Source organism: Alosa pseudoharengus, unplaced genomic scaffold (assembly GCF_046254945.1).
Source record: "Alosa pseudoharengus isolate Yale_2024_CS ecotype anadromous, Long Island Sound unplaced genomic scaffold, YU_APseudo_1.1 YU_APseudo_1.1_scf_18, whole genome shotgun sequence".
Taxonomy (NCBI): Eukaryota; Metazoa; Chordata; class Actinopteri; order Clupeiformes; family Clupeidae; genus Alosa; species Alosa pseudoharengus.
Window position 1 is genome coordinate 21,940,568 of NW_027468650.1, and position 24,824 is coordinate 21,965,391.

The 24,824-nt window shown below is 42.8% G+C and overlaps 6 protein-coding genes across 7 annotated transcripts; 1 reads left to right on the plus strand and 5 right to left on the minus strand.

Moving 5' to 3' along the window:
- Positions 1-3,737: 3,737 nt before the first annotated feature.
- On the plus strand, positions 3,738-7,913 carry adipoqa (adiponectin, C1Q and collagen domain containing, a). Its single transcript, XM_076291141.1, has 3 exons — positions 3,738-3,765; positions 7,036-7,209; positions 7,360-7,913. The coding sequence occupies exons 1-3, from the start codon at positions 3,738-3,740 to the stop codon at positions 7,911-7,913; spliced, it is 756 nt and encodes a 251-aa protein (XP_076147256.1).
- A 1,159-nt stretch (positions 7,914-9,072) lies between these two features.
- Positions 9,073-13,897, minus strand: and1 (actinodin1). Its single transcript, XM_076291142.1, has 7 exons — positions 13,880-13,897; positions 12,970-13,014; positions 12,473-12,563; positions 11,172-11,216; positions 10,818-10,957; positions 9,772-10,707; positions 9,073-9,690 (listed from the first exon to the last, which is right to left on the minus strand). The coding sequence occupies exons 1-7, from the start codon at positions 13,895-13,897 to the stop codon at positions 9,073-9,075; spliced, it is 1,893 nt and encodes a 630-aa protein (XP_076147257.1).
- A 944-nt stretch (positions 13,898-14,841) lies between these two features.
- cops9 (COP9 signalosome subunit 9) lies at positions 14,842-17,320 on the minus strand. Its single transcript, XM_076291303.1, has 3 exons — positions 17,169-17,320; positions 16,630-16,702; positions 14,842-15,038 (listed from the first exon to the last, which is right to left on the minus strand). The coding sequence occupies exons 1-3, from the start codon at positions 17,229-17,231 to the stop codon at positions 15,001-15,003; spliced, it is 174 nt and encodes a 57-aa protein (XP_076147418.1). The 5' UTR covers positions 17,232-17,320; the 3' UTR covers positions 14,842-15,000.
- A 237-nt stretch (positions 17,321-17,557) lies between these two features.
- otos (otospiralin) lies at positions 17,558-18,924 on the minus strand. 2 transcript variants are annotated; one of them, XM_076290532.1, is made up of 4 exons: positions 18,819-18,924; positions 18,620-18,685; positions 18,131-18,154; positions 17,558-17,966 (listed from the first exon to the last, which is right to left on the minus strand). In XM_076290532.1, exons 2-4 carry the CDS (start codon positions 18,678-18,680, stop codon positions 17,782-17,784), a joined length of 270 nt encoding a protein of 89 aa, XP_076146647.1. In that variant the 5' UTR covers positions 18,681-18,685; positions 18,819-18,924; the 3' UTR covers positions 17,558-17,781. The 2 variants fall into 2 exon arrangements, with proteins under 2 accessions (XP_076146647.1, XP_076146646.1); XM_076290531.1 differs by having other exon boundaries at positions 18,131-18,924.
- Positions 18,925-19,016: 92 nt separating this feature from the next.
- Positions 19,017-21,946, minus strand: LOC143131123 (apolipoprotein D-like). The gene is made up of 5 exons (XM_076290530.1): positions 21,820-21,946; positions 21,123-21,259; positions 20,794-20,915; positions 20,626-20,711; positions 19,017-20,379 (listed from the first exon to the last, which is right to left on the minus strand). Exons 2-5 carry the CDS (start codon positions 21,234-21,236, stop codon positions 20,147-20,149), a joined length of 555 nt encoding a protein of 184 aa, XP_076146645.1. The 5' UTR covers positions 21,237-21,259; positions 21,820-21,946; the 3' UTR covers positions 19,017-20,146.
- Positions 21,947-22,630: 684 nt separating this feature from the next.
- LOC143131491 (apolipoprotein D-like) lies at positions 22,631-24,208 on the minus strand. The gene is made up of 5 exons (XM_076291143.1): positions 24,112-24,208; positions 23,899-24,025; positions 23,591-23,712; positions 23,399-23,487; positions 22,631-22,881 (listed from the first exon to the last, which is right to left on the minus strand). Exons 2-5 carry the CDS (start codon positions 24,007-24,009, stop codon positions 22,631-22,633), a joined length of 573 nt encoding a protein of 190 aa, XP_076147258.1. The 5' UTR covers positions 24,010-24,025; positions 24,112-24,208.
- Between the last annotated feature and the right edge of the window lie 616 nt (positions 24,209-24,824).

The following is a 24,824-nucleotide window of genomic DNA, read 5'->3' on the forward strand; positions in this document are numbered from 1 at the left end:
ATAAGAGCCATCCATCAAGCCAAGGCTGCCTGAACGACCTGTTGCCATGCCGTCAGAGGACTGTTCGGTTCGGGGCTGTCCGCAGTTGAGTACCAGACTGCAGGACTGTCAAATGCTAATTCGCCACTGTGTTATCAATAAGTCCGTCAGCGCAAGCGCCCCACACGGCAAGGCATACTAAGGCATACAGGAGCATTAAGCGCCACATCTGTCATGGATGCCCTTGTCTTTTCTTTTTTTTAAAACTAGTGATAAAATTCCACAGTGGCGATGCATAAATAGCAATTGCATTTGCACTACTTATTGTAGCTGAGGGATGGAGTGGATCATAATGTGTAACAGTCAATGGCTCTCCGTTTTTATCCATCCCAAGGTGAGGTGTTGGATTCTTACAATGCTCATCTGTGTACTTAAGTAACTGTAAGCATGTGATATGTGACATGGTCTCAATGAATCTACACCTGCCCAGACTTTAAAAGATCATCTGGTGTAAAATGGTTGACTGTACCCTGCCTGCCTTTGGCATCGCTGCAGAGGATTACTGGGCTCAGGTGGATGGTGTTTTGGCTCAGGGCCACAATGTGCCCTTGGGGGTGATGGCTGGGTCACTGTTGTGTCACTGTTGACATTACACACAGAGCATTTACTCTCAGCCCCTGATAAAAGCACAAAAAGAGCGATCCGATAAATCTCACACACACACACACACACACACACACACACACACACACACACACACCCCACCCCACCCCCAAGCTTCAGCCTGAAAAATTCATTGGAAAAAAATAAACTGTAGGGAAAATAAAGGGTTTTTCTTTCGCTATAAAGGATATGGCAAAGAGAGAGAGGATAAAGAAAGAGCGAGAGAGGGAAGCAGATAAAATATGTTCTCTGCACTATTAATCATCTGGAAATACTTGCTTTTAGCAAAGCTATGAAAACAGATTACCTTCAGGCACACACACACACACACACAGAGAGAGAGAGAGAGAGAGAGAGAGAGAGAGAGAGAAAGATGCACTGACCTATACATCATATTTACACACAAACTTATCTGCCCGCCGATGTGTACCTATTGTCTCCAGGGATTCATGTGAGGGGACTGGGGTGGTGAGGGATGCCATCTCACTGCCCCCCACCCCCCACCCCCCACCCCCAATCTGAGGAGCCTTGCATGGCCTGCCCCTGTCGCCTGCATGTAATTTAAAAGCCCATGGTCAAGAATTCATCAATGCCACCTTAGAACACTCACCAATTCTTATGAGCAATGGCTCACTCTATTCACACAACTCAAAAACATACCGTAAGCAGAAGATTGTGTCTGAGGACAGACTGTATGACGGCTGTTCCTCTGTCTGATAACGGCTGTGTGTGGCATGAGAAAAAGGCAATGACCAAATGGAGCTGAAAGCATTTGAAGGGCTGAAAGGGAGCTGAAAGCATTTGAAGGGCTCAAACTCAAAGAGAGGCAGAAAATGCCACGGAGCTGTCGGTCTTGCACACCTTTTCAGCATCTCCCAGGAGACGGATCGAATTAAACGTTTCACTCTTACCTGCACTTTATAGAAAAAGTTCACTTCACCCCCCCCCTTGCGTTCAACGGAAGTTGTTCTACACTGCTGCAGGAGGACTCGGCTGTGACTGCATGGGTAGTGATGGCTCATCATAAAAATGTACTCTCCGACCCTTTTCCCCACATTCCCATATGCTAAGCCTTTCAAATGAGAAGGGGCCACTGGTGAATATTTACAAAGACTTTCATTAAGCCAATTATTAGAGGGTGAGAACTGCCCCATGACAGATATTGACTGTGCCTGATCAAACCATCTTTTTATAGGCACACACTGAAACTTCTGTAATCCTCTCTCTCCTGCCTCGCCCGCTCTAATTATCTGCGCAGAGCGAGGACAGTAGGGTATCTGTCGGTGTTTACTTAAGGAGCCTGCGTCTCCAGTCTCACTTTCAGCTCGTAGCATTGCCCTTAGAGTAAGGAGAACTGCAGAGGAGTTTGGCAGCTCGGCGCAAAACTTTTTCCGAGGTGCATGAGATTTGTATTTTTTTCTCAGCTCTTGCATGTCAGTCGCTTCTCAGCTAAACGATGCCGCTCTCAGCTAAACGATGCCGCTGTGCATTTCAAGGTGCAACCGACAAACAAGCAAGCAAAACCGACAACAACAACCAACCCCTGAAAACAGGGTTAAGCGCCTTGTTCGTGTTGGGGGAGGATTCTCTAAATCGGCCCATTTACGATGGCATTAAAAACCTGGCTCATGTTTTAGGAGGAAATTATTGATATTTCTGAAATCCCATTATTAACTGCATATGTAATGGAGTTTATGTTTCTTCCTTTAGCCCGGGTAATCCCAGACCAGAGGCAGAGCCCTGCCCCGCACTCAGCTGTGGGAGGAAGGAGAGGAAGGATCCGACTTCAACTGGGGCTGATTAGGAGACTGTGTGGGGAGAAGATAAGGCCAAATTGCTCCTCAGTTAGCACCTGAACTCAGTGAATCGCCTGTGGAGCTGCGGCTTTTAGCCCTTTCATTTGTTTTATCACACTCTCTTCACTCAGGGGAAAGGATAATTTTGAACTATTAATAGGCCTTCATTTTTCATGTAAATGCCTTTCTAATTCATAAAAAAAAAAAAATCAGTGACACCCGCAGACCCGTGGAAATGTATTAGCGTCAGCCTATTTCCCATTTGAAAGGATAATTTAAGCATTTCACTGTGTGTTTAAGTAAGCCAAATATTATAATGTTACTTGAGCAATTATTATACTCTCTCTCTCTTTCTCTCTCTCTCTCTCCTTTGCTCTCTTCCTCTGTTTCTCTCTCTGTTTCTCTCTTTCTCCTTTGCTCTCATCATTTTGAATGGCCCTTTTGATGTATGTTTGGGACATTTACATTGCTCAGTAGTTCAAAATGCTTATTCTTAGCTGATTTAGCGCATTCATTTCTCTGTGCATTACTTCTGAAAATCCATCTGAGCTTCCATCTATTGTTCAGAATCCTGACACAGCACTTTGCTGAACTTCACACCAGCAAGGATTCACCTTTTAAATGAAGTCATCAGCTGTCAGTGGCCTGAGCAAATTGAATCTATTGAGTCTCTGTATCTCAACACACAATTTTAAAATTGCATTATACAAGAAAGTAATATCACCACTCCTATAAAGTGACTGATAATGTGTTTTTAGCCCAACTCAAAATTACTTCTCTGCAGAAAAGCCCAGAGTAAAAAATGGAAATATTGAATTGAAATGAAAAAACAATATTGACCACCACTTGAGTATGCAGTGTTTTGCGCAGGCTGCCAGACCCACATAAACACAAATGAAAAGTCGATTTGCAAACCTCACCTCATTACCAAAGGCTAAAAGACCCGCTCTTTAATGTCTGTAACACAGCATGTTTACATTAAAGATTACACGGGGAATGCATATTCATACATGAATGCAGCACAAACCGTCCATTGCAGATTTTCTCAAAGAAATTATTAAAACTGATGTATCTATCAGAATACTGTAACATTTCTGTCCTGTGATAAGTGTTTATTTTCAATAGGATGTAATTAAAATTACATTGCCCATTGTAGGTGCCAGATTTTTTTTTCATCAAAGCTAAAATGTCCACAGGATGGTGCTATTGCATTACAATTTTGATGCATTATTGCATAGTCTGTTTCAAGTAATAAATTAACTTTCCAAAGTTACACACAGAGCACTCCACAATATCACAATGACGAAAGTCTTCTGCTTTCACACTGGTATGGCCATAACCTGCTGCCTAGACTGCATCCCATATCATGTTGGCTCTAGCTCTGCAAGTCTATTTCGACAATTAAGATGCCCTCATTCTTGCCCTGTGTAAGATGTCAAATGAGGATTGATGTGATGTCAATAGGGACACAGGTCACACATGTGACATGATCATGGTGATTTAGTACAACTTTAGTTTATGTTATATGTTATACAAACAGTCTCTAGTGTGTTTTGAACAGATTGATTTCAAGATAAAGAAAAAAACTTAAATAGCACAAGTTTAGATAAAAGGTTTTATTAGCATTAATGTGTTTTTTAGATAAATATGCTCATTTTCTCTTTTTCTCATTTTCTGTAGCAAAACCACAACCTATCAGCTGCAATCAATCAGATATAACAGAAGAGTTAACCAGAGCAGCAATGTGAAAGCAATGCATGGGACAATCTATCATCTCATATTTAGCCGCAATTGTCTGTAAGAAAACAACATCATTTCCACAAGATATAAGTGGTGTGTGTAGTGGCCTGTAGTGGCGTACAGAGCCAGGCTGGTGACGTAGGGCCGTTGGCTGAGGGCTGGTGGTGGTAATTACCCAGACTGCCAGAGGAGGGAGGTTGGACTGGGAGGCCATCGGGGAGTTTTTCTGCCGCACATCTCAGACACCCAGAATGAAGAAGGGCTGGTGCGGTCTTCACAGTGTGTCTGGGAACAGTACTGTGTACTGTATCTGGGAACAGTACTGTGTAAAGACAGAGAGAGGGAGGGAGAGAAAGAGAGATGGATAATAAAATGATAACAACCTTTTGTTTTATTGATTGCTTTGTTTTAATTTGCTCTGTTTTCCATAAATGTAATTGATCTCTTTCTTGTGTTTTTGTTTGTGTTTTTTATATTTATGTTTTTAATCTGAGGTAAACTGGGTAAACTGACTCTAACTCACATGTTCCATATAAATTACACCTTTTTGTTTCAGTTCCTGTGTTTGGGAAAGGTCTACAACAAATAATCGTGAGGAAAAATGTTCCTGTAACACACAGATGGGTGGTGTGGTTTGAAGAGAACTAATGGCCCAAGGGACTGCAGTGAAAAGGCAGTTCTATTGAAAAGTAAAGTTGAATAACCTGATGAGCAGCAGAGGCAGTCTTGTTATAGAAAGTAACACCTCATTCACACCAGGTGCATAGTGTATGATATTCAGTTACCTGTCCAGTGTCCGCTGCCTTCATTAAACTTTGTGGTGCCTGCCTGGACCTGCTGACCACATCAATGCTGTTCTTCTGACCCCTGACATTCAGTGAGTTGTTGTTACGTACAGTTTGTCTGACCCCAGAGACATCAGCAAGACTGGCACCCTATGATTCATATGAGATTAGGGATAGCATAATTCTAATTGTACAAAGTGGCATGGTATACATGTCACAATATAATATAATAAGAAATAATATGATTACTCACATAGGTTTTGCTCTTCCTATGCATATGTATAAATGGGGTATATATGCATTGAATAGTCATTGATATTTTAGCCCAGTGGAGTTGTTCTTTCAGCCCAGTCTGTCTAATGTGATTTGGGTGCACATTCTAGTTCTGAGCACCAGAGAAGTTTTCCGTTATTTTCCCTCTGTGGCTGTTGTTCGCATGGGGCTCATCTAATTTGTAAAGATCAAAGGCACACAAGGCCGATGCGTATCCTAATTAAATGTTGGTGCCCAGCGATGTTGCTGGACAAGAGCCTCTCCCTCCCTCAGCACCAGCTGGCTTGTGCCAGTGATATATTTAGGAGTGACAATCTGTTATGGCAGCTATTGACAAGCTTTCACAAGGGTAAAAGGACACAGCTCACCCTGAATCAAGGTCTGTGTCACAGATCTCATCCCCAGGAGTGGAGAGAGAGAGAGACTGAAGGTAAGAATTCTGCTTTTCTTTTTAGGTCTCAAATAATCATTTCGTTCAAAAATCACAGCAGGGTGTGTTTGCAGTGTCTGAGGACATGAGCCACCTGCGCCATCAAAGTAGTTAGTGAAGTGCTCTGAGTTGTTGGGGTATGGCTGGAGGATAAGGCAGTCTGCATCCAACCATAACACACTCATGTGGAGAACAAATGCAAAACGATGCAGAAGAGAGCTGTCCAGGCAGGAGTGTCCACATAACATTAACTGGGTTTGAGGAGAGGAAGGAAAAGCAAACTGCTTCTACACATCAGACAGAAAAAACACCAACACATAAATGAATACCATACCATACCATACCAACATTTCATGAACTTTTCATGACTGGAAAACACACTTATTTCATCTCTATTTCATTGCATGTTAAAACTGTAAATCAATTGTAAAATAAAATAAAAATCCATGGTCATTAAGGTGGCATAGTTCATCTTTCTTTTGACAAACAAATGAAAAATAATGACTGTAAGCTGATCTAAACTGAGAAAAACCTATAGAGAGCTCAAATGTGTCTCTGTCAAATATTTGGCGCTTGATCAAGAGTCAACACAAACATACCTCCTAGGGGCATACATTAAACCACTATATACAGTACCTCTAATGCAGCAATGAAACATTAATCAGCAGCTAAGATATTGCTTTCATCTCATTTTGAGACCTCATAAAGAACTGAACATTTGCAATAGTTTGACTTTTTTTAGATTATATAAGAGCTCCTCATTCTTTTGACAACAGTGGGAAGCAACTTGAGCGAGGTGGTAAACACACAGGAATACCCACAGAGGTACCTTGAGCTCAGAGGCAACTTCCACAACATTGTCAACAGGTAAATTAGTGATTATAATATAAAACAGAATAAATAAGATAAATAATAATAATGAGAATATGATATCACTGTACTGTTTTCACATTTCCACTAAATCTTCAGTGCCTCCACTTCTTCATAACCAGTGGATGCATATGTCATGATAAGCAAATACATGGTAATTTTCCAGATATGCCTCTGCTGCCTCTAGCATGTAAAACCATGAATATCTGAACAGCTCTAACCACTCAAAACCATGTTCCATAGATTTTCAGTGTTGGAACATCCAACATACTGTATGTTGCATCATCTCACCTTTACCAATTTTATCTTTAACTTCCTCTGTGAGTTGGAGCAATTCCTTCTACAAGTATATTGTTTTACTGGGTGAGTACTTTGCTCCTTGGTTGGTCTCGCTCATGTCCCATCCCTCTCTGTTTCTAGTGAATGGTTTGTGTCTTGAGGATGAAGTTAGCCCCTGGAATGCCACAGTGCCTCTCCGTGCTTTGTCTGTGGGTGGCAGCTCATCTATCCATCTCCCAGGAGGAGGATGGGACTGAGGTCGCTGTGCCTGATGCCAGGGATGCCTGTGCCAGGTGGATGGCAGGTGTGCCAGGCTTCCCTGGTCCAGATGGAGTTGCTGGCAGAGATGGCAAAGACGGGCAGCAGGGAGAGAAAGGGGACGCAGGAGATCCAGGTGTGAAAAGTTACAGTAGCTTGTGCGTCCCATTGGAGGGTATTCAGTCAGGATAGCTGTGTGTTTGTTGTATTTGTTTTAAAAGACCAGACAGAGAACTCTAACTGATCTGATTTTGGAAAGTTCACAGAGCTCTGGTCTGTTGTGCAGGTGTGCCAGGTGCGAGCGGAGAGCCAGGTGAGTCGGGGGCACAGGGGCCGGCAGGCCTCCGGGGTTTCCCGGGTCTACCTGGGCTGCCGGGTGACACCGGGGAGAGCTCTTTTGCCTACCGCTCAGCCTTCAGCGTGGCTCTGACGGAGCCGACCACCTCCACCAACACCCCGCTCCACTTTGACAAGACATTCTACAATGAGCAACGTCATTACGACGACCTCTCCGGAAAGTTCCGCTGCCGGATCCCAGGCATCTACTACTTCACTTACCACCTGACCGTCCAGGGCAGCGAGGCTCGCATAGCGCTCTATCGTAACAGCCGGCCACTGAGCCTCACGAAGGACCAGTTCCAGGGCGGTGACCTTGACCAGGCTTCTGGCACGACTGTCTTGAGCCTTCGGTCTGGAGACGAGGTCTGGTTGGAGCTGTACGGTTATGGGGAGGCCAAGAGGGATGCAGGGGTGTACAGTGACATCTACACGGACTCCACATTCTCCGGTTTCCTTCTGCACCCAGCAATCGACACCAACCTGCCCCTTAACTCAATGTAGGGCCCGAGAGCCAGCTGTTTGGGTAATAAGTTGGCTCGGCCTCTAGTGGCAAGCACGTTTTCAAAGCCCCGCTTGTTCAAACTGTTGCATTATTAATTGTTGGTTCAAGCAGCAGTGTTTGTTGGCTTGAGGATGTGGCTCTCTGTTCACTTCCTCCTCCCCAACTGAGATCTGTGGGGACCTACTGGAGCCAACTGGCCTTCTCTCTTCTGACTGCTGGGGGAGGCTTAGTATAGCTGAGTCTGTATAGTCTGTATCTGCATAGTGACATTGACATCTATATAGTTAATCAATGGTTATATTGTCCATGATTACCTTTATGTGTTGGTTACGGTTGCTATTAATTTATATCCATCCTTTGTTTATAATCAGTCAAACTTTATTCCGTTCCTGTTTATGTTCTGCTCACATAATTTATGATCATATTATTCATCTTTAGTAATACCATAATGCTTATGTAAATTGTATTTTTGATGTGGCAATGTACCATTGTAAGCTGTCTGATAATAAAAAAAGAATCTGAGTATTATTTGTTGATGGAGCATGAGAACATTATTGATTTATTTTTTTGTTTTCATTTGGTGCACAAGAAACTCACTGAAACAAGTGATGAAAAAGTTTCCCAAAGCTTTTTTATTTATTATAAAAAAGTCACACTGTAAAACAAACAAGCATTTCAGATCTAAATGGTTAAATTTAGGCAAAGCGGTGACAATTATTTCAATAATTGTCATTAAATACAAAAAAATGGACAAAAGCAAATGATTTACTGCTGAGGTCAAAGATGCACCATCTATCTTCACGTTCACTATCCGTACTCTAAAACGCCTATAGAGACCATATGTGAGTTCACTTAACTGAATGGATGAAGCCCTGGCTACATGATCTCCATCAGGAGGGCTCAACCACCAACTTCCCTTACACACCATAAGAGCACACATTCATGAACATAAACCAAATACACATTACATCATATCCCATACAAGTGCTGTGAAGACTCCTTTGGCCTGTTGTGGCTATGGACCACATTATTACTGACTATACCCTCATTTGGTATGTGATTGAATTAGTTTAATGTGTGCATTTCATACATTAATCTACAGTCCACATAATTGTTTTCAATAATAATCTTTATTTTCTAACTGCTCTTCCCTGTTGTTCACTTCTTGTAGTCTCCTGTGTAGGCACGGTGGTCATCCTGGCCGTAGTGGTCTCCGTAGCCTCGGAGCATGTCCTGGAAGTTGGGGGATCCGTGGTCCTGGGGTCCGTATCCGGCGTAGGGGTCCTCCTGGCCGCTGGGGTAGGGGTCGTAAGGGTCCTGGCCAGGGCCCTCGGGCTGCTGCTGCTCGGGGTAGGGCTCCTCCTGATGCTGGGAGGGCTCCTCCTGGTGGTGGCTGGCCTGCTCTGGGTGCTCCTCAGCTGGGTAGGCATGGTGGGCCTCCTCCTGGGCTGTACCATCCTCGCCGGCCTCTGGCTCGTAGCGGCGCAGCTTGCAGTTGGGGTCGAACTCAGGGTCGCAGTTGGGGTCGGGCTCGATGACACCGTTGCGCGTGCCGTCGGCGCGGACATGCGGCTCGTAGGCCTCAGCCGGGTACGGCATCTGGCGGTGGGGGCCGGAGCGTGGCGGTGCTGCAGGCTCGTTCTGGGTGGCTCTCAGTGGGTAGCACTCCTCGTCGTAGCCGATGAAGCAGTCGTAGCCCTCCTTGGTCTTGCCACGGGGGCCCAGGGGGTGGCGCTCCTCCTGGGGTTCGGGCTCGGGCTCGTGGTGGGTGGGTGGCTGGTAGGGGTGGGTGGGCATTTGGTATTGGCGGGTGGGTGGCTGGAATTGACGGGTGGGCATCTGGAAGCGCGGTGCCGCCGGGAGCCTGTAGGGGTGCTGGGGGGCCGGGCGCCTCTGCATGTCGGCAGCCGCGTCCCGGAACATGGCGTAGGGGTCGTGGCGCGGTGCTGAGGGGGCAGCTTGTGGGGCGGCGCGCATGGCGGCCGAGGCGGGCTCGTCCTTGGCGTCCTCTGACCCGGAGGCCAGCTTGTAGGCGGTCAGCGGGTTGCACTTTTCGTCAAACAGCGGGTTGCAGGGCATCTTCAGTGGGGAGGCCTGGGCTGCTGGGGCGTCACCACCCTGGGCTGATTGGAGGGCAGCGGCATAGGCACAGTAGGGGTCAGTGTGGGGGTTGCAGTAGGGGTAGGATGCGTACAAGCCGGGTGGGGCCTTCTGCGTGAGGCGCGCCAGGCAGGCGGGGTCACTCTTGGGGTCGCAGCCCAGGTGAGCGTAGGAGGGCAGAGGTCCTGCCGCTGGCCGGTAGCCATAGGCAGCGCGCAGGTGGTACTGCAGGCACTCCACATCCTTGGCGTCGCAGATGCGCAGCAGCTCGGTCCTCTGCTCAGGTGACAGGAAGGACTCCAGCACCGGTGTGTAGTAGTAGTAGCCAGTCCGTGGGTCCTGCACGGGGGCCGAGCGCATGTAGGCCGGGCCCTTGACCGGAGCCGGTGCCTTGACCGGAGCTGGAGCGGGGGCCGGGCCCTTTGCACCGAGGGGGGCCAGGTAGGGCGAGTAGAGACCATACAGGCAGTAAGGGTCGCGGTAGGGGTCACAGGCCTTCACCGGGGCAGGCTTGGGCGGCTCAGGCTTGGGCCTGCTGGTGTAAGACGCCACGCACTTGCCAGGGTCCTCCGAATCAGCACAAGACTTGTAGATCTCTCCCAGGTGCCCCAGGTAGGCCTTGTAGGAGCGGTGGCCCTCAGCACGGTTCTTATTCTGCAGGTAGGTCAGGTAGATACGGTCGAGTTCCTGAACCTATAATCCAGAAACAGATGAGAACAGAGAGTCATGAACCATCATCGTGTAATACCTGATACGGTCAGGTAACTTAAACAAAGTTTTTTATCAAATAAATACAGTCTTACAGCGTCCTGGTTGCCATTGTCAGTGTGGTACTTGTACCAGTTCCAGAAGTCCGAGTTCTGTTTGTACCAGCTGATGTTCCTCCTGTTGCGGACCAGTCTCCTGGCTGAGGCTGCAGCCTCTGCCTTCTCCTTCATAGACTCTGAAGCACACAAGCAACTGGCTGTTCAGTAATGGCCATGAGAGAGGTTGTCAAGTCCTCATCACTTGTGCTGGGTCAGTAAAATACAGTGCTGTGGGTTTGCTGCTGTTGTTTTGTTTTTTTGTCATGACTAATGTGGAGAGTGAGAGCCCCCGGGCCAGAGGATGATAATTTGAAGTGGTGTGAAAAGAGGGCGTCAGCATACTGTACTTACCATCTGCTTTCGACCGCTTCGCCACTGGGCCAGCCACCAAAAACTCTGAAACACAGATAGGGGGAAAGAGTGAGAAAGAGAGAATGATAGAGAGGGGGGGGGGGGGTAAAGTGAAGGGGGCTGTGTGAACCAGATGTTACATGTCAAAGGCAAGGCCAAAAATGCTTACCTTTGCTAATAGCCCCATGAGGGCTCAGAGAGTGGTTGGCTGTGTTTTATGTGTTCTGGCAGTGGATGGAGCTGTGTTTGCGTATGTCTGTTTGTGTGTATGTGGGGGTGTTTGTGTGTGTGGGTGTGTGTGTGTGTGTGTGTGTGTGTGTGTGTGTGTGTGTGTGTTTTGCAGGGGGGAAAGGAGGGGCCGCCTGTATGCAGGTAGCATTGTGTGAGATTAATCTTCAAACGCTGCAAATCAGCGCTTTGAAGCTGGCCAGTGGGGGGTCACTCGTGCTGGGGCCCGACTGGAGCAGAAAAAAGCTATAAAATGTACAAAGGCCAGGATCCACCGGGCCCACAGGCACATCCAATTACCAGAGCACTGTAAAGGAGCGAGAGGGGCCAGGCGGCTCCGCGTGTCGCCACGTCTCTCCACACTGAGGAATCTCACGAGAGTTTACACCACGTCCAAGGCACTGTAGTGTCGTGCTTCGGGCTGGGATTGTGTTTAAAATAATCGCTGGCAGTTGCAACTAAGCACTTTTTGGATTGACTCTGCCAGTGTGGAGAGGTGAGGGGCTGCGTTTGAGAAACGTTGCTGCCTGAGTGTATCTACAGCATTATGTTTTACAGGCCTGTAAAAGCGGCCCTGGCACATCTGGAAACGGTGGCGCTAAGGAAACAAGCACCGCTGCTGACACCAGTAACGTTTTACGGGCGGCAGAGCTTCTGCTCAAAGCAGGGCATGGGCCAAAGCACCTCTTCTTCATCTATGTGCACTACTGACAGGACTGACTGGACTATCAATAAACATTTTCAGTCTTCTACCTCATGCCCAAAATTATTCAACCAGAAACAGGGGTACTGAGGGAAATGGTTTGAGCCTCAGTTCAATCACTTAAACAATAATTAGAAGGTAACAGGTTGTTCGATTAGTGCAGTTCAGTGCCTATAGGGGATTTTACAATTGATTGAATTTCAGGGGGAATAACTTTTAGCTGTGAGTTTTAATTTATTATTTAGACACTGTTTTACTGATGTAAAAACAAAAATCTCTAACCAGAACCAAAATTATGTTTAAGGCATTGGCTAACTCTTTGTGGCAAGTATGAACAGGACAACTTTGTGATGCAGGTCATTACTCTTACCTGGAAGCAACACTGTTGCTAGCAGTGCTCCCACAAAAACCAAGCAGAACGATGATTGTGATTTACAAGCCATTCTCAGTCTTCTTGAGTCCTGCACATAGAACGAGAGGCATCCTTGAAATCCTTGTCGTGTAAGTGTTACCTTCAGTTCCATCTGATTCTGCTTTATAGTCAGAAACCACTCAAAGGGATTAAAGTAGAATAAAGACTTTCATTATTTTGTCCTCTGGATTTGATTCAGGCGTGGCCAACTGTTTGCACAAATACTAGACAAAACGAGAAAGACACTGAAAAACTGAACAATTTTGAGTGGTGGAATGTAGACTGTAAGACCTCTCTAAGTAACCCCTCTGTGATTCGATTAAGTAAGAACTCACTCAACTCCATCAACTCTGAATTCAAGAGTAACCTAAATTAATCTCAACACTGCCATTAAAATCACAAAAAGAGCACACAGTGGTAAGGCCTCTAAATGCAGGATGTGATTGGGCCCTTACCTGGCTGAGGAGGCAGCAGTTGGGGCCTCTGCGTGGAGGCAGGTCCTGAGGAGAGGTGAGAGGGGATCTGGTGCTTCAGCCCAGAGGACGGCTGGATGGGTATATGTGTGGGGGGATCTCCAAGCTCCTGGTCGCACTTCTCTGTCACTACTCGCCCCTCTGAACAAGACTGTGGCACAGCTGAGGTGCTGGGCTCGTTTTAAACGGCACCTTGATAATTAAGAACAAAAACGGTGCGTCCCATCGGGCCGCGGGCATGCTGCTGAAAGCCCTGTGATTGGCTTCCACAAACCTGGTCAGCTGACCAATAGGATTGTGTAATTACAGAGAGCAGGGATGAGAGTGGGAGGCAGAGAGAGAAGAGCAGAGCATCTGGGAACTCCCTCTTTTTTAGGGGGGGGGGGACTCTGGAAAAAGTTGGGGAAACTTTTGGGGGAATAATGTGCTGGTCTGCATCATTGTTCTGCTAGCTTGAGTGTGTGGTGTGGAAATGTGCTTCCATAGCATTTCTCATCAACAGGCTCATTAAGAGAGGCTGTTTACAGCACTCCATCTGCAAAATCTCTCATTTCACACAAGAGTAAAAATAGAACACTGCTCATCAAACACATATAATCTGCCATGAAGCCACCAAGATACAATAATGATAAATTATTCATTTCAGCATCTGTGTAATTGTTACAGTCAACAAGTATTTTATTTTTCAATGTGCCCCATTATAAATATAAAATCCTATCTGCTTAATTTGCTATATTTTAATTTCCTCTGAAGGCAGCATGTAACCGATCAAGCACTCAACAAAGCACTCTATTTCTATTAATCTGATTTACTAGGTGCAGTTTTTTTCTGGTGACAAGAATTTGTAAAGAGATATTTCCCATAGGAATTTCATAATCTATAGTTTTCTCACCTTCTGTTGCCCAGACATGTTCACACTAACAATGGGTTTGGTACGGCTGCATGCTTACCTTGACCATTGTTAGCATTTCCCAAGTGTCAGACACAAACACAAATGGAGAATATATAATAACTTTTGCCACAGGTGGAAAAGCAAAGTCCTGCCTCAACTGGATGTCAAGAGCACACAACTCTCAGTTCAACAGCAGTCCAAAATGTTTTTTGTTTGCCATTTGTTATGAATGTGGAGGCTTGTTCCTTTGGTGACCCAAAATACATATCAAAAGTGTATCATGGGGATTTTGAGGTGATCTATAAAGCATTATGATGTATTGTTTGTCATTCCTACTGCTATTTGGAAAGTAGGTTGTGCAGCTTATGAAGGTATTGTGCTGCACATATTGCATGTATCTTAACTTGTTTCCAATGTTAAAAAAGAGCCAACTAATCATTTTCACAACAATGCCAGAGTGCGGGTATTATAATTGTATTCTCCAAACACTGTTTAGCACTGTTGACATTCTTCACACATGACCTACAACTAACTTAAACTATATAGAGATGAAATGTCAAGTAAAGATGCTTTCCATATAGTGAAATGTTTCACATAGAACTCTTCCATACATAGCTTTTCTGATTAACATGTACATCTGAGTCAAAGTAGTCCAAGCCTAGTAGTCCAAGAGCCTTACTCGACCTGCTTTAAAAAGACGCCATCGGCAAAATATTTAAACACCTATGAAAAATATATATATCCTGACAACTGCCCAACGACAAGACGTCCGTAACATCTGTGTCTTCATGTTAACACTAGATCGCACATATAATTAAGCACACTCACAGGTGTTCAGGAATGTGCAAAAGCCTACAATCTGGGCTGAAAAACAGATTTCAACATGAAAAAACGATTATCGTAATGTTTTCTGTTGGAATGTTTTGAGATTTTTAAGAATTTACCCTAGCACCATCTGGACACACATGAAACTTTTTTTTTTACACAAACATTTATTGGAACAATGCAATACCAAACGGAAATAATAAATACATCATCCTATTTGCAGACGGGAAAATATAGGCTGCAGGCCATGAAATGTTGTTTCCATAATCATGAGCTGATGCCAACCAGGGCCACATTCACTGTATGTCATCATCATCAAAGAGATCTTCAAAATCTGTAATAAATTTGAAATAGAAGTTAGTGCAATTAAATATGGATAAAACAACCATGCAAGCACTCACCAAGAGACACCATTTCTGTTTACCTCAAAAGGCCTAAATAACTCTATACCCCTCGTCTGGCACCCATTAATTACTAACCTGTCGTATATTCTCAGGCACCCAAATGATTACCTTTCAATACATCATTTCAAATGACTAGAATCAACAAGGCCATGTTTCAATCTGACAGATGAACATGAAGTAAACACGTTGGCCATTTTGGCTGTCTGAACAGAAGAGAGATCAATTCTGATTTTGTTCCGCTAGGAAATTTGAAGGGCAGTGTTCAGTGGCAATCTGTCACAATCCTTTTGATTTACAAACAACAAGACACATTAAGCTTAAACATCCTAAACAGCTTTCAGTTGTGCAGCAGAACAGACTAACAACTCAGTCTCTATTCAACATTTGTTTCTGGAAGATGCTTTTATTATTGAGGTACAAAACAACATGCCAATTGCTGATCTAGGAGAAAATAAAATCAAAGCTAAGCACCATACATTTCCTGTCCAAGACAACTAAGAGGAGACTTTCAGAAGCACAGAGGAAAAGCCAAATAGTACTGAAAGAGCTTAGAAAATACCTCATATATGGCCCAGCACTACACCTCATAGCACTTTTCGAGGTACAACCCCTGCCTTATCAACGCGTCTTAAATATCTTCAAAGGGATTGTGAACTGCTGCACATAAAACAACTGGAATGGGTATTATGGTTTAGCAGTGAAAAAGAGGTAGGTTAAGGTAACCTGAAGACACCACTGATGTTGACGAGAAACGCATGGACGCACTGTCCACAATCCACTGCGCTACTTTACCTACTCAACACAAATACTAGAGCAGAGGGAGAGCTAAAGTCATTTCAGAGTGACACGTGTTCAGCCTCTTTAACCATTAAAAAGGATGAACTGTCTACAAAGCACGGAACCATGCTGCGTTGGAGCCAACAGAAGCCCATAAAAAAAGCTTTACTGAGGCCATATTTCACCTCCCCTTTACTGTTTCAAAGGCTCTGTTTTTTAAGGTTTTTCTATGCCGTGCCAAAACGGGTTCTCTTAAGACCATAGATGGGGGGGGGGGGGGCTTAAACTAAATTGCAGACTCTACCTGCTACCAGCACATTGTAATCTAACTGTTACCAACACAAATAGTAACCTCAAGTACCTATAGCAACAATGGAGTATTTAGGTATACATTCTGCTTCACTGCTTTTCCACTTAAATGCTGTGGTAAGCTATGCAATTCAGTGAATAAGGTTTCAGACACAAAACAGCCAACAACACTTCCTATTTCGGCAGTTTATTAAAAAGCTTTGAAATCATTCACACATCACTGTGAAGTTGTTAATCTATTCCTGCCAGGCAAGGGAGTCCCACTTGCAGGAAACGCAGTAATATCGCCTTGAACATCAGCAACACAGTCAATGAAACTATCGCTGCTGTATCCGTCAGGTAATCAACTATGTTTTTACTGTGGCATGCAAATTAATCACACAAGGTGTTAATGAAATCAATAAACAATCACACGCACGTCTGAATATTGCTTACCATTGAAAAAGTCAGAGTGAACAGCTTTCTCATTTGCTGCCAAGTCCATCAGTAGACCACTGCTTCCCCCTGCCTGAAAATCACCACATTACAATCACTGTAAGCACAGCATGTTATAATTGGATGATGATAGAAGCCTATTGACGACTAACGTTAAATATAAAGGCCGAATACACGAACGTTACCCACCATGCAGTTACATTAACAAAGTTCAAACATTAACTTAATTTAACGTACGTATCACAGCGTTGGCTATGGCCATGGAAGCTAACTGGCTTATGCTGACACATAATAACTGGCAACGCATTGGTATACTTTCTCTTACTGTAGTCTGTTATACCTGTTGAGTTTACGAAAAACACATGATATCCAAGTAGCTACTTCTTGTCTGTGCAAAGTGTGATATTTTAACATTAACATGAAGCTATGAAGAAGCTAACGTTAGCAATGGCCGTTAGCTTTGTTATGGTAATGTAAGCTAATGTTAGCTTTATATATTCGTCAAGAGATAACTAAAACAGTATGATTTAATAAAGCACCTCGTCCAAGTCCACATACGGTCCCGCTCCCTCAGGAAACATTTCATCGACAGCTGGCTTCATGTTGATGGGGTGTTGAGCTACAACAGCTCGCTTCGAATTTTTCACAACAAAACTCGCTGCAATAAGTTGCTACACTTAAAATCCTCCGACTTGAACATTGGACTCACTCTACGACCCAGTCATAGTGTTCCTACCCTTTAAACCTGCTGTTACAATTTCCACCTCATTGTTTGGTTATTCATTAAATAAATAAAAAATAATGCAGCGGCAAATAGAAATACAGTATGTTTAAGTTAATCCATTGTAGGTTTTCAAAATAAACAATTGGAGTTAAAATTAATTTCAGAAAGACTTTATTAGTAGGCTATACAGTAGGCCTACAATGATCTGACAACAAGTACAGATTTACATATGCCACCATAATTATGGTGGTAGAGAAGTTCCTTAAGTAGAATAATATATTTACTAACATATTTTGTATACACTTGATAAAATAGTTGATGACATATTCATATATGACAATAAAACCATTTAGACTTCATGCCTGCATATATCAGTTGCACCTCTTGAACCTTGTTGACCAAATTATGTCTGCCCATGCATAATGTCTCTACTCCGGCAGTTCTGGCACCCCATAGCCTAAGGTGTCTCCAAGGTGTTGATGGGCATAAAATGCCCGAGCCATTTCGTTGATGTGATTATAGGCACCAATGCTGCGGAAGTACTCCACGTATCTCCAAAAATCAGTTGTGGAGTAGGGCCAGTATGGAACTGCAGGGGGCTCATCATAAGGAACTGAGCAAGAAACACACGCATTTAAGGACACACATTTCAAAGGAGGATTGAAGTAACAGGCCATTTGTTTAAAAACAAGTTTGACTGTTTAAATTTGTTATTGTAGCAACAGTGAGAATTCAAAGCAACAGTTATTCATACATGAACAGAAAATGTATTTTTACCTCCTTCAGGAATGTATCTAGCACCTGAGGAGAGAGACAGAGGAAGAGCTTTAGCATTGCCAAGTGCAGCTCTCACAAAGAAGTGATTCAGTTGAAGGAAACTTGGGTTCTCTCTTGGGACTCTAGAAATGTGAGGGGACTCCATTTCCTCCTCAAATATTATGGTTTGCTGTTGCACGGAACTCTTGGATAAATGTACAATTTTATCTAGCACTAGTGACACTGAAAACATGTTATTAATAATGGATAAATGAATTGGAAATGCATCATGGTTGATGCATCATCCCCATAGTAGTTCATGGTTTATGTTTTATAAAGAAAAGGAAGCCTTTCTTGCAGGAAAATAATAAACCACAAGAGATATTCACCAGAGCAGATTAAATAAAACTGTGAGGTGTTTTTTCAGTTGGTTGAGGTGCTAGATCGTTTGTTGCATTTCGTCCCAAAAAGTCGATTTTCAAAGTTACAAATTGGACGTTTAACACTTACCACTGAAATGGTTCATCATGAAAAAGAGAAACAAAACACAAAAATGGAAAAAACACTTCATTTTCCCTGAAGAAAGAAAAACATAACTCTATCACCAATAATGAACATTTTCACAGGACTTATAAACAATAATACTTATTTGTCCTTGAGATAAGATTTCTTGACAAAATGAACATCACAAAAACGCTGCATGGCTTACCTGTTCACAAACTCTGTGTTTCCACTTCTGATGTGCAGCAACTATTGCTGTACTGTTTCTCAACCTGAGCAGGAGACTCAAATATAAAGAAAATTCTGTCTTCTCCTTTCCCCTCCCCCTCCAAATTTCAAATGCTCCTTTTCACATCCCATCATGTATTCAGATCACTCACTAGCCATACAAATAAAGACACTAAAATTAAGATAATCTTTTTAATTTTATTTCAGTTTCTTATATAATTTCATACAGTGCTCAAAGTTAACAATATGTAAAAGAGTGGTGAGAATTTTTGATCCTGATCAAGCTTTGCAGTGGCGGGGGAAATCATCAAAAACACATTCCCCTGTCCCAGTATCTACACTTTCCCCACATTTGATTGCTTAAGTACTTGATATACATGTTTTTTCCTAAAGTAAAGTATGTCCCATTGCCCCAGTAAAATACACCTAATGTGCACTTTTCCCATTCTTCAACTAAGATCACCCCTGCATGAGTCTGTCTGTCCCCTGTCATACTGTCCCCTGAGTTACCAACTTCACAACCACTGTACACTTTGTGTCTTGCATATATTTAACCACTAAAGTCACAACTACCCAAAATGTACATATTGTTTTCTCTGGGTATTTTAAATGCTAGTGGTGGCACTTTACTCTTTACTAAATGTCATTACCCCCAACACACAACAGGGGGCATTAAAAATACACAATTCTTGTGTTATGCTTAGATTCTTTAATTTCAATATGGTTAAACAAATCTATTAATCTATCTATTTCAGAAATAAAGTAGGTCCACCCTCTTTTTATCTTCTTGATATGACATTTGATCATTTAAGACAAAAAAATAAACATCTCCACTGAGTAAGCTACAAGAAAATGAGGGCTATACAAGAAAGAGATTGGCCTAAGCATATACAAGTCACCATCAACAGGGCAATTTCACGCAAAACTGTCACGTCCATAATGGCAACTAAATGCCATGGTATTTGTATGATGCGAATGATTATGTGAAAAGTTTTTCATGTAAGTTCTACAACCAAGAAGAGTGAATGCTCAAATTTCAAGTAATCATCATTAACATCATACCATACCATGGCATTGTGTTGGCGTTAGGGGCGTGACAGATTTGAGTGGATTTGCCCACTTACATTCTAGAATAGCAACCAAGATCACACATTTAACCCTTAAAGGAGTACCGTCACACCGGGAAATTAACGTTCTAAAGAATATCTGGGTTCATTGAATTCAACATAGAATTTTAGAACCTTCAATTGTTGCGGAACTTAGAATGTTCAAAAACCTACACCTTTAAAAACAGATTCAGTTCCAAGATCACAGTTTATCACAACTGCTCTGGTCTGTTGCCTTCATGTTGCTTATGTCAATGTTGTCGCGGAAGAAAAGTTCCTTGGCACGGAACACGGTCTCAGCTGGTAGGATGCGTGAGCGGCCAAGAATCCAGGCATAGTCTATGTGAAAGACCCTCATGACATCAGTGCAAGAGTAGACCACAGCAACACTAGTGTAGTCTGTGGACAGGATCCAGTATGGACTGTAGGGAGTAACTGTGACCACAGAGAGAGGGTAAATAAAAAAAAAAATTATGTGCATATGATCATTTCAAACAAGCATCTTTTTTCTCCCATAAGTAGAAAATTAAGCCCTTAGTACTGTGAGTCAGGAGATTTTACTCAAGTTAATTAAATAAGATTTCTGTAACAACCCAAGTCCAAATAGCGACATCAACAAAAACAGTGGGTGACCAGCAGGGACATCTGTTATACAAATGTTCGGTGGGAAATATTACTTACAGTAAGAAAAGCTGACTCCAAGCTTTGCAGGCTCCCTTGTGTCCTGTATAACAGCAGTTCCCTCTGCGCTCCTCACCTTTCCTTTACTGAAAATTAGCAGCACAACATATTGTAACCACAGATGAAAAAAGACTATCGCTGACAAGTGTATAAGACAGGGTTACTTACTAGTTCTGCAAATTCAGCACTTGGATTGTATGGTCAGCTCTTATAGCATAGTTAGCTTCAATACATGTTCCTCTCTCAAACTTTGCAGGGAGCTTTTCAATTTCATACCACTTCCCAATGTACTGGTACAAAGAAAAAAGAGTAGTATTAGGAGGTCCCTAATGGAATCATTAAGCAATAAGCCCCCAGAGGCTGTAGGTTACATTGATTTTAGATCAGCTCTAGGGGCGTTGTTAGGCACTACATTCAAGAGGAGTGCCTTAAACTGGTCATTCAGAACCAGGAATTCTGATCAAATCTGAGGAAGTCAAATTATCAACAGTAAGTACCTTGTTGAGGTCAAAGTTGGGTTGAACCATTGGTGTTGGACAAGGGCCCCAGTGAAGTGTTTGGGCATCAATAAATGGAAGGACCCAGGACAAAAGCAGGAGGATCTTAGCCATTTTTTCCACACCCAGATTATTTTCTACAAGGTGATTAGTACAAGTTTAATTGAAACTAAGGATAAGAGATAGCCTAGCTAATTGAATGTCTAGGTAATTAAGTTCCTTCAAGAATTTCTTGCCATAACAGTCAAGTAATTTTCCATTTAAAGAAGAACATTTTGAATCATGTAGAGTTAATTCAATAATCAGGTGTAAGGTAGCTAGGCCCATATTTACTGCAGTTCCATATGATTTGCTTGCTACACCTGCTTAACTAGTATTTCTGGGTCTGTTCACGTAAGCATGCACGTGCATCTTTTATAACACCAGTTCACAGGCTATCAAATCCACAACTCTTTATATTGGCAACTTTACTTCGTTAGTTCGCTATTACAAATCCAAACCAGTGAGTTACTGCAGTGTTTCATACGGTAGGCTAAACCTTAAATTTAGTCGAGGAACAGACCTTAAAAGTCTCAGACAATTATTACCACTCTGAAACTCTAGGATATCAAATGCTTCGTTGTTCTGGAAAAAAAAAATAGTCGGTCAGTCTTAAAAATATAAATTATTTTACGATCCTCTGGTGTTTATAACCTACCTGCGTGAAATCCTTTGTTGCGGTCCAGGCAAAGCGGAGAATGTGAAGCACTCGTCGCTCCCTTGCAGACTGCCTCTCCTAAACGAGTGTGATAAACGCTAACATTGTGGCGTCAGACGGCATCTAACTCGAAGCAGGTGATATGCTAAATAAGTGTCATGGGACAGCGCTGCTGGGACAAAAGAGGTGGCACTGTACCGAGACGTCTAATCGCTGGATAACTCGTGTGGGAATCACGTCTGCCTGAAAACTCGTTTTCTACTTGATAAGGGATCTTGTTAGAAGGGCTTCCTTTATTTAGGCTACTTAAAATAATTTGTATTATACTTACTTGTACACATGACTAGGCCTGTTTATCTTTTTAGATCATATGGGTCATGTAAATGGAAAACTTGGAAGACAGGCTTATTTTGTATAAAGTTCAAAAAACTATAAGATTATGTTGGCTATACTTGGTCAATAAAATTGAACTGAGTCTGAACTTTATCCTTATTCTCATGAATCCTCCACGTCCTCAGCCTGTTCTTTGTTGGCCTAGTTTGAATAATCGTCATGTTATTTGTCCTGGTATTTTTTTCTGACTGTATGTCATTATTGTTAGAAAACAGTGAAATACTTACCCATATATATAAGCGGCTACTGCTATGGAGACAAATGGAACTGATACTCCCAAAGTTTTTATTGGTTTTCTTTTCAGTGAGTCATTTCCATGGGACACACCATCACAAGTAAACAAATAGCAAAACCAAGATTTTTATGTTACATAAAAACTTTATTACTATGAGATCACGTATAAATGCATTGCTTTATCTCATTGCCCTTGCCCTTCAGGCATGGCATTACAGCCCACTTGGTCAGACGAGGTCATCCCACTCAGGCTGACACCATGCGACTCCAGATCACCGCGCAGCTGAGAGACAGTGTTGGCAGGCAGGGATCGGGAACGCGCAAGGATCCAGGCAAAGTCCACATAGAGGAGGCCGAAGACATCCTTGCAGGAGTACACCACCGAGTAAGAGGTATAGTCAGTGGAGATGACCCAGTAGGGAGCATCAGCTATACCTGAGAGGACAGGTGGAGATAGTAAGGTGCATTGAAAAGGATTATTACCAGGGGCTATGTGGCGCAACTGGCCACAGTGTCCGTACCACATATGGGTCTAAGTGCCCACGGGGACTCAGGTTCGACTCCGGCCTGAGTCATTTCCCGATTCCACCCCTCTCTCTCCCACTCACTTCCTGTCAATCTCTAACTGTCCTATCACAATAAAGACAAAAATGCCCCAAAAATATACTTAAAAAAAGGAAAAGGAAATGATTATTAGAACATGTCATGCTTACCTAACCTTTGTTCTCTCAGTAATTAAGGGATGCCATAGAAAACCTTTCAGTTATGTTGTATGTCATATCATGAAAACTATATCCAACATGAATCCACACATTTTTTCACTAGTGATAGAGGCTGCTTCAAACATGGGAAATGATGATGGCCGTTTGTTGGAGAAAACTATTAATCTGTCATTGACAACATAATGTATACCAGAAACAGTGAATTAGTCACATTCACAATTCAAATTTACCTTTAAAGAAGGTGACATCCAATTTGGCAGGCTGGGCCAAGTTTGTCACTGTGGCCTGTCCTTCGATGGAGTTAACTTTCCCATCATGCCTGCAAACAAGAGGTCAGAATCCCTTTGAAGTGGTCAGAATACCTTTGAAGTTCCTATAGGCCTACATGATATTGCATTAAACATAAACAACAAAGAACTCACAGCAGCTCAGCATTCACAACTTTGACAACTCCTTCTTTCAGCAAAGAATAAGTGGCTTGGTGGCACTTCCCTTTCTCAAACACAGCAGGGAGCTTTGCAATTTCATACCACCTACCAAGATACTGTTCAAAGACAAATATGGGATCATGGCATTATTTCACAACAGGAAACCATAGAATTGGATGATTGGAATTAATTACAACTAAAATGAAAATTTTCATAACTATTTTGAGACTTAACAGCTAAACACCCTTGTAGGCTATGGGTCATTTTTGGCTTATGGGTTTGTTAGTGAAGTATTTCCTCACTTTGCCAACATCAAAATTTTGCTGGACTGGTGGTGTAGGGCAGCTCCCCAAGTGGAAAGTCTGACCATTTACAGACACAATCAGGGCCACGAGCATAAAGAACACAGCCATCTTCCTGCTTCCTCTCCTTTTAAAAAAGAGAACATGAAAAACTTTAATTAGCCAATGTAACCTCGGGCCACAAGTTGTTTAAGAAATTCATAGTTCTCTTACCAGTCAGGCTGTCAACTAGTAGTGATGTGTGCTGATCAAGGGTGGCTTTTATACAACACAATTCCAAAGGACCTAGCGGTCAACCAATGACATGTAGAGCTGCTGATTACTCTCTCTAGGCTAAGGGCAAAAGAGAGTACACATGTGTGCACAAGGATGTTCTTTGATTGTACAGATTTTGTAACTGCAGGTCAATGTCAACACACAGTTAGGCTATTTAGCCAAACATTATGGTTCTACTTCAGAAGAAAAATATGAGACATGCAGACAGACATAAATATTAAATTAAAAGAGAGATAAATATTAGCCCAATTAAATCACCTTTTTAATAATTATTATTATTATTATTATTTTGAGCTATTTCATAAATCCATTGGTGTCGACAGATCCTTATTCATGGGTTTCATCAGGTCCTTTTCCACAGGTGTATAAAATCAAGCACCTAGATTATGAATGCAGACTGCATGGTGCTTGATTAATATACCTGTGGAAAGGGACCTGATGAAACCCATGAATAGATCTTAATAGCTAGGCTACAATCCAAAATAGAGACTGTCCTATTTTTCCCACAGTTTGAATGCCATTGCTGTTTAATGGCTGTTTTATTTTATTGAAGTGGAACTAGGTCTCTAAACATTAGGGTGTATTATTTATTTCTCTTAGGCTATTAACCTGAACTTTCAAAACATTATTATTCATTCATGAATGTATTA

What these genes read in the sequence shown, in the direction of transcription:
- adipoqa (XM_076291141.1), top strand. Translation starts at nt 3,738, where the DNA reads ATGACGAAAGTCTTCTGCTTTCACACTG. An exon ending in AGTCTTCTGCTTTCACACTG is followed by an intron (nt 3,766 to 7,035) that starts GTATGGCCATAA and finishes TGTGGGTGGCAG; the next exon opens with CTCATCTATCCATCTCCCAG. An exon ending in AGGGGACGCAGGAGATCCAG is followed by an intron (nt 7,210 to 7,359) that starts GTGTGAAAAGTT and finishes TCTGTTGTGCAG; the next exon opens with GTGTGCCAGGTGCGAGCGGA.
- and1 (XM_076291142.1), bottom strand. An exon ending in AGCAACAGTGTTGCTTCCAG is followed by an intron (nt 11,217 to 12,472) that starts GTAAGAGTAATG and finishes TCTGTGTTTCAG; the next exon opens with AGTTTTTGGTGGCTGGCCCA. An exon ending in GAAGCGGTCGAAAGCAGATG is followed by an intron (nt 10,958 to 11,171) that starts GTAAGTACAGTA and finishes TGTGTGCTTCAG; the next exon opens with AGTCTATGAAGGAGAAGGCA.
- cops9 (XM_076291303.1), bottom strand. Translation starts at nt 17,231, where the DNA reads ATGAAGCCAGCTGTCGATGAAATGTTTCCTGAGGGAGCGGGACCGTAT. An exon ending in CGTATGTGGACTTGGACGAG is followed by an intron (nt 16,703 to 17,168) that starts GTGCTTTATTAA and finishes GGTGATTTTCAG; the next exon opens with GCAGGGGGAAGCAGTGGTCT. An exon ending in TCACTCTGACTTTTTCAATG is followed by an intron (nt 15,039 to 16,629) that starts GTAAGCAATATT and finishes AATTTATTACAG; the next exon opens with ATTTTGAAGATCTCTTTGAT.
- otos (XM_076290531.1), bottom strand. Translation starts at nt 18,362, where the DNA reads ATGTTTTCAGTGTCACTAGTGCTAGATAAAATTGTACATTTATCCAAG. An exon ending in TAGATACATTCCTGAAGGAG is followed by an intron (nt 17,967 to 18,130) that starts GTAAAAATACAT and finishes TTTCTTGCTCAG; the next exon opens with TTCCTTATGATGAGCCCCCT.
- LOC143131123 (XM_076290530.1), bottom strand. Translation starts at nt 21,236, where the DNA reads ATGGCTAAGATCCTCCTGCTTTTGTCCTGGGTCCTTCCATTTATTGAT. An exon ending in GTGCTGAATTTGCAGAACTA is followed by an intron (nt 20,712 to 20,793) that starts GTAAGTAACCCT and finishes GCTAATTTTCAG; the next exon opens with TAAAGGAAAGGTGAGGAGCG. An exon ending in TGGAGTCAGCTTTTCTTACT is followed by an intron (nt 20,380 to 20,625) that starts GTAAGTAATATT and finishes CTGTGGTCACAG; the next exon opens with TTACTCCCTACAGTCCATAC.
- LOC143131491 (XM_076291143.1), bottom strand. Translation starts at nt 24,009, where the DNA reads ATGGCTGTGTTCTTTATGCTCGTGGCCCTGATTGTGTCTGTAAATGGT. An exon ending in GTTGTGAATGCTGAGCTGCT is followed by an intron (nt 23,488 to 23,590) that starts GTGAGTTCTTTG and finishes TCTTGTTTGCAG; the next exon opens with GCATGATGGGAAAGTTAACT. An exon ending in GGATGTCACCTTCTTTAAAG is followed by an intron (nt 22,882 to 23,398) that starts GTAAATTTGAAT and finishes CTGTCCTCTCAG; the next exon opens with GTATAGCTGATGCTCCCTAC.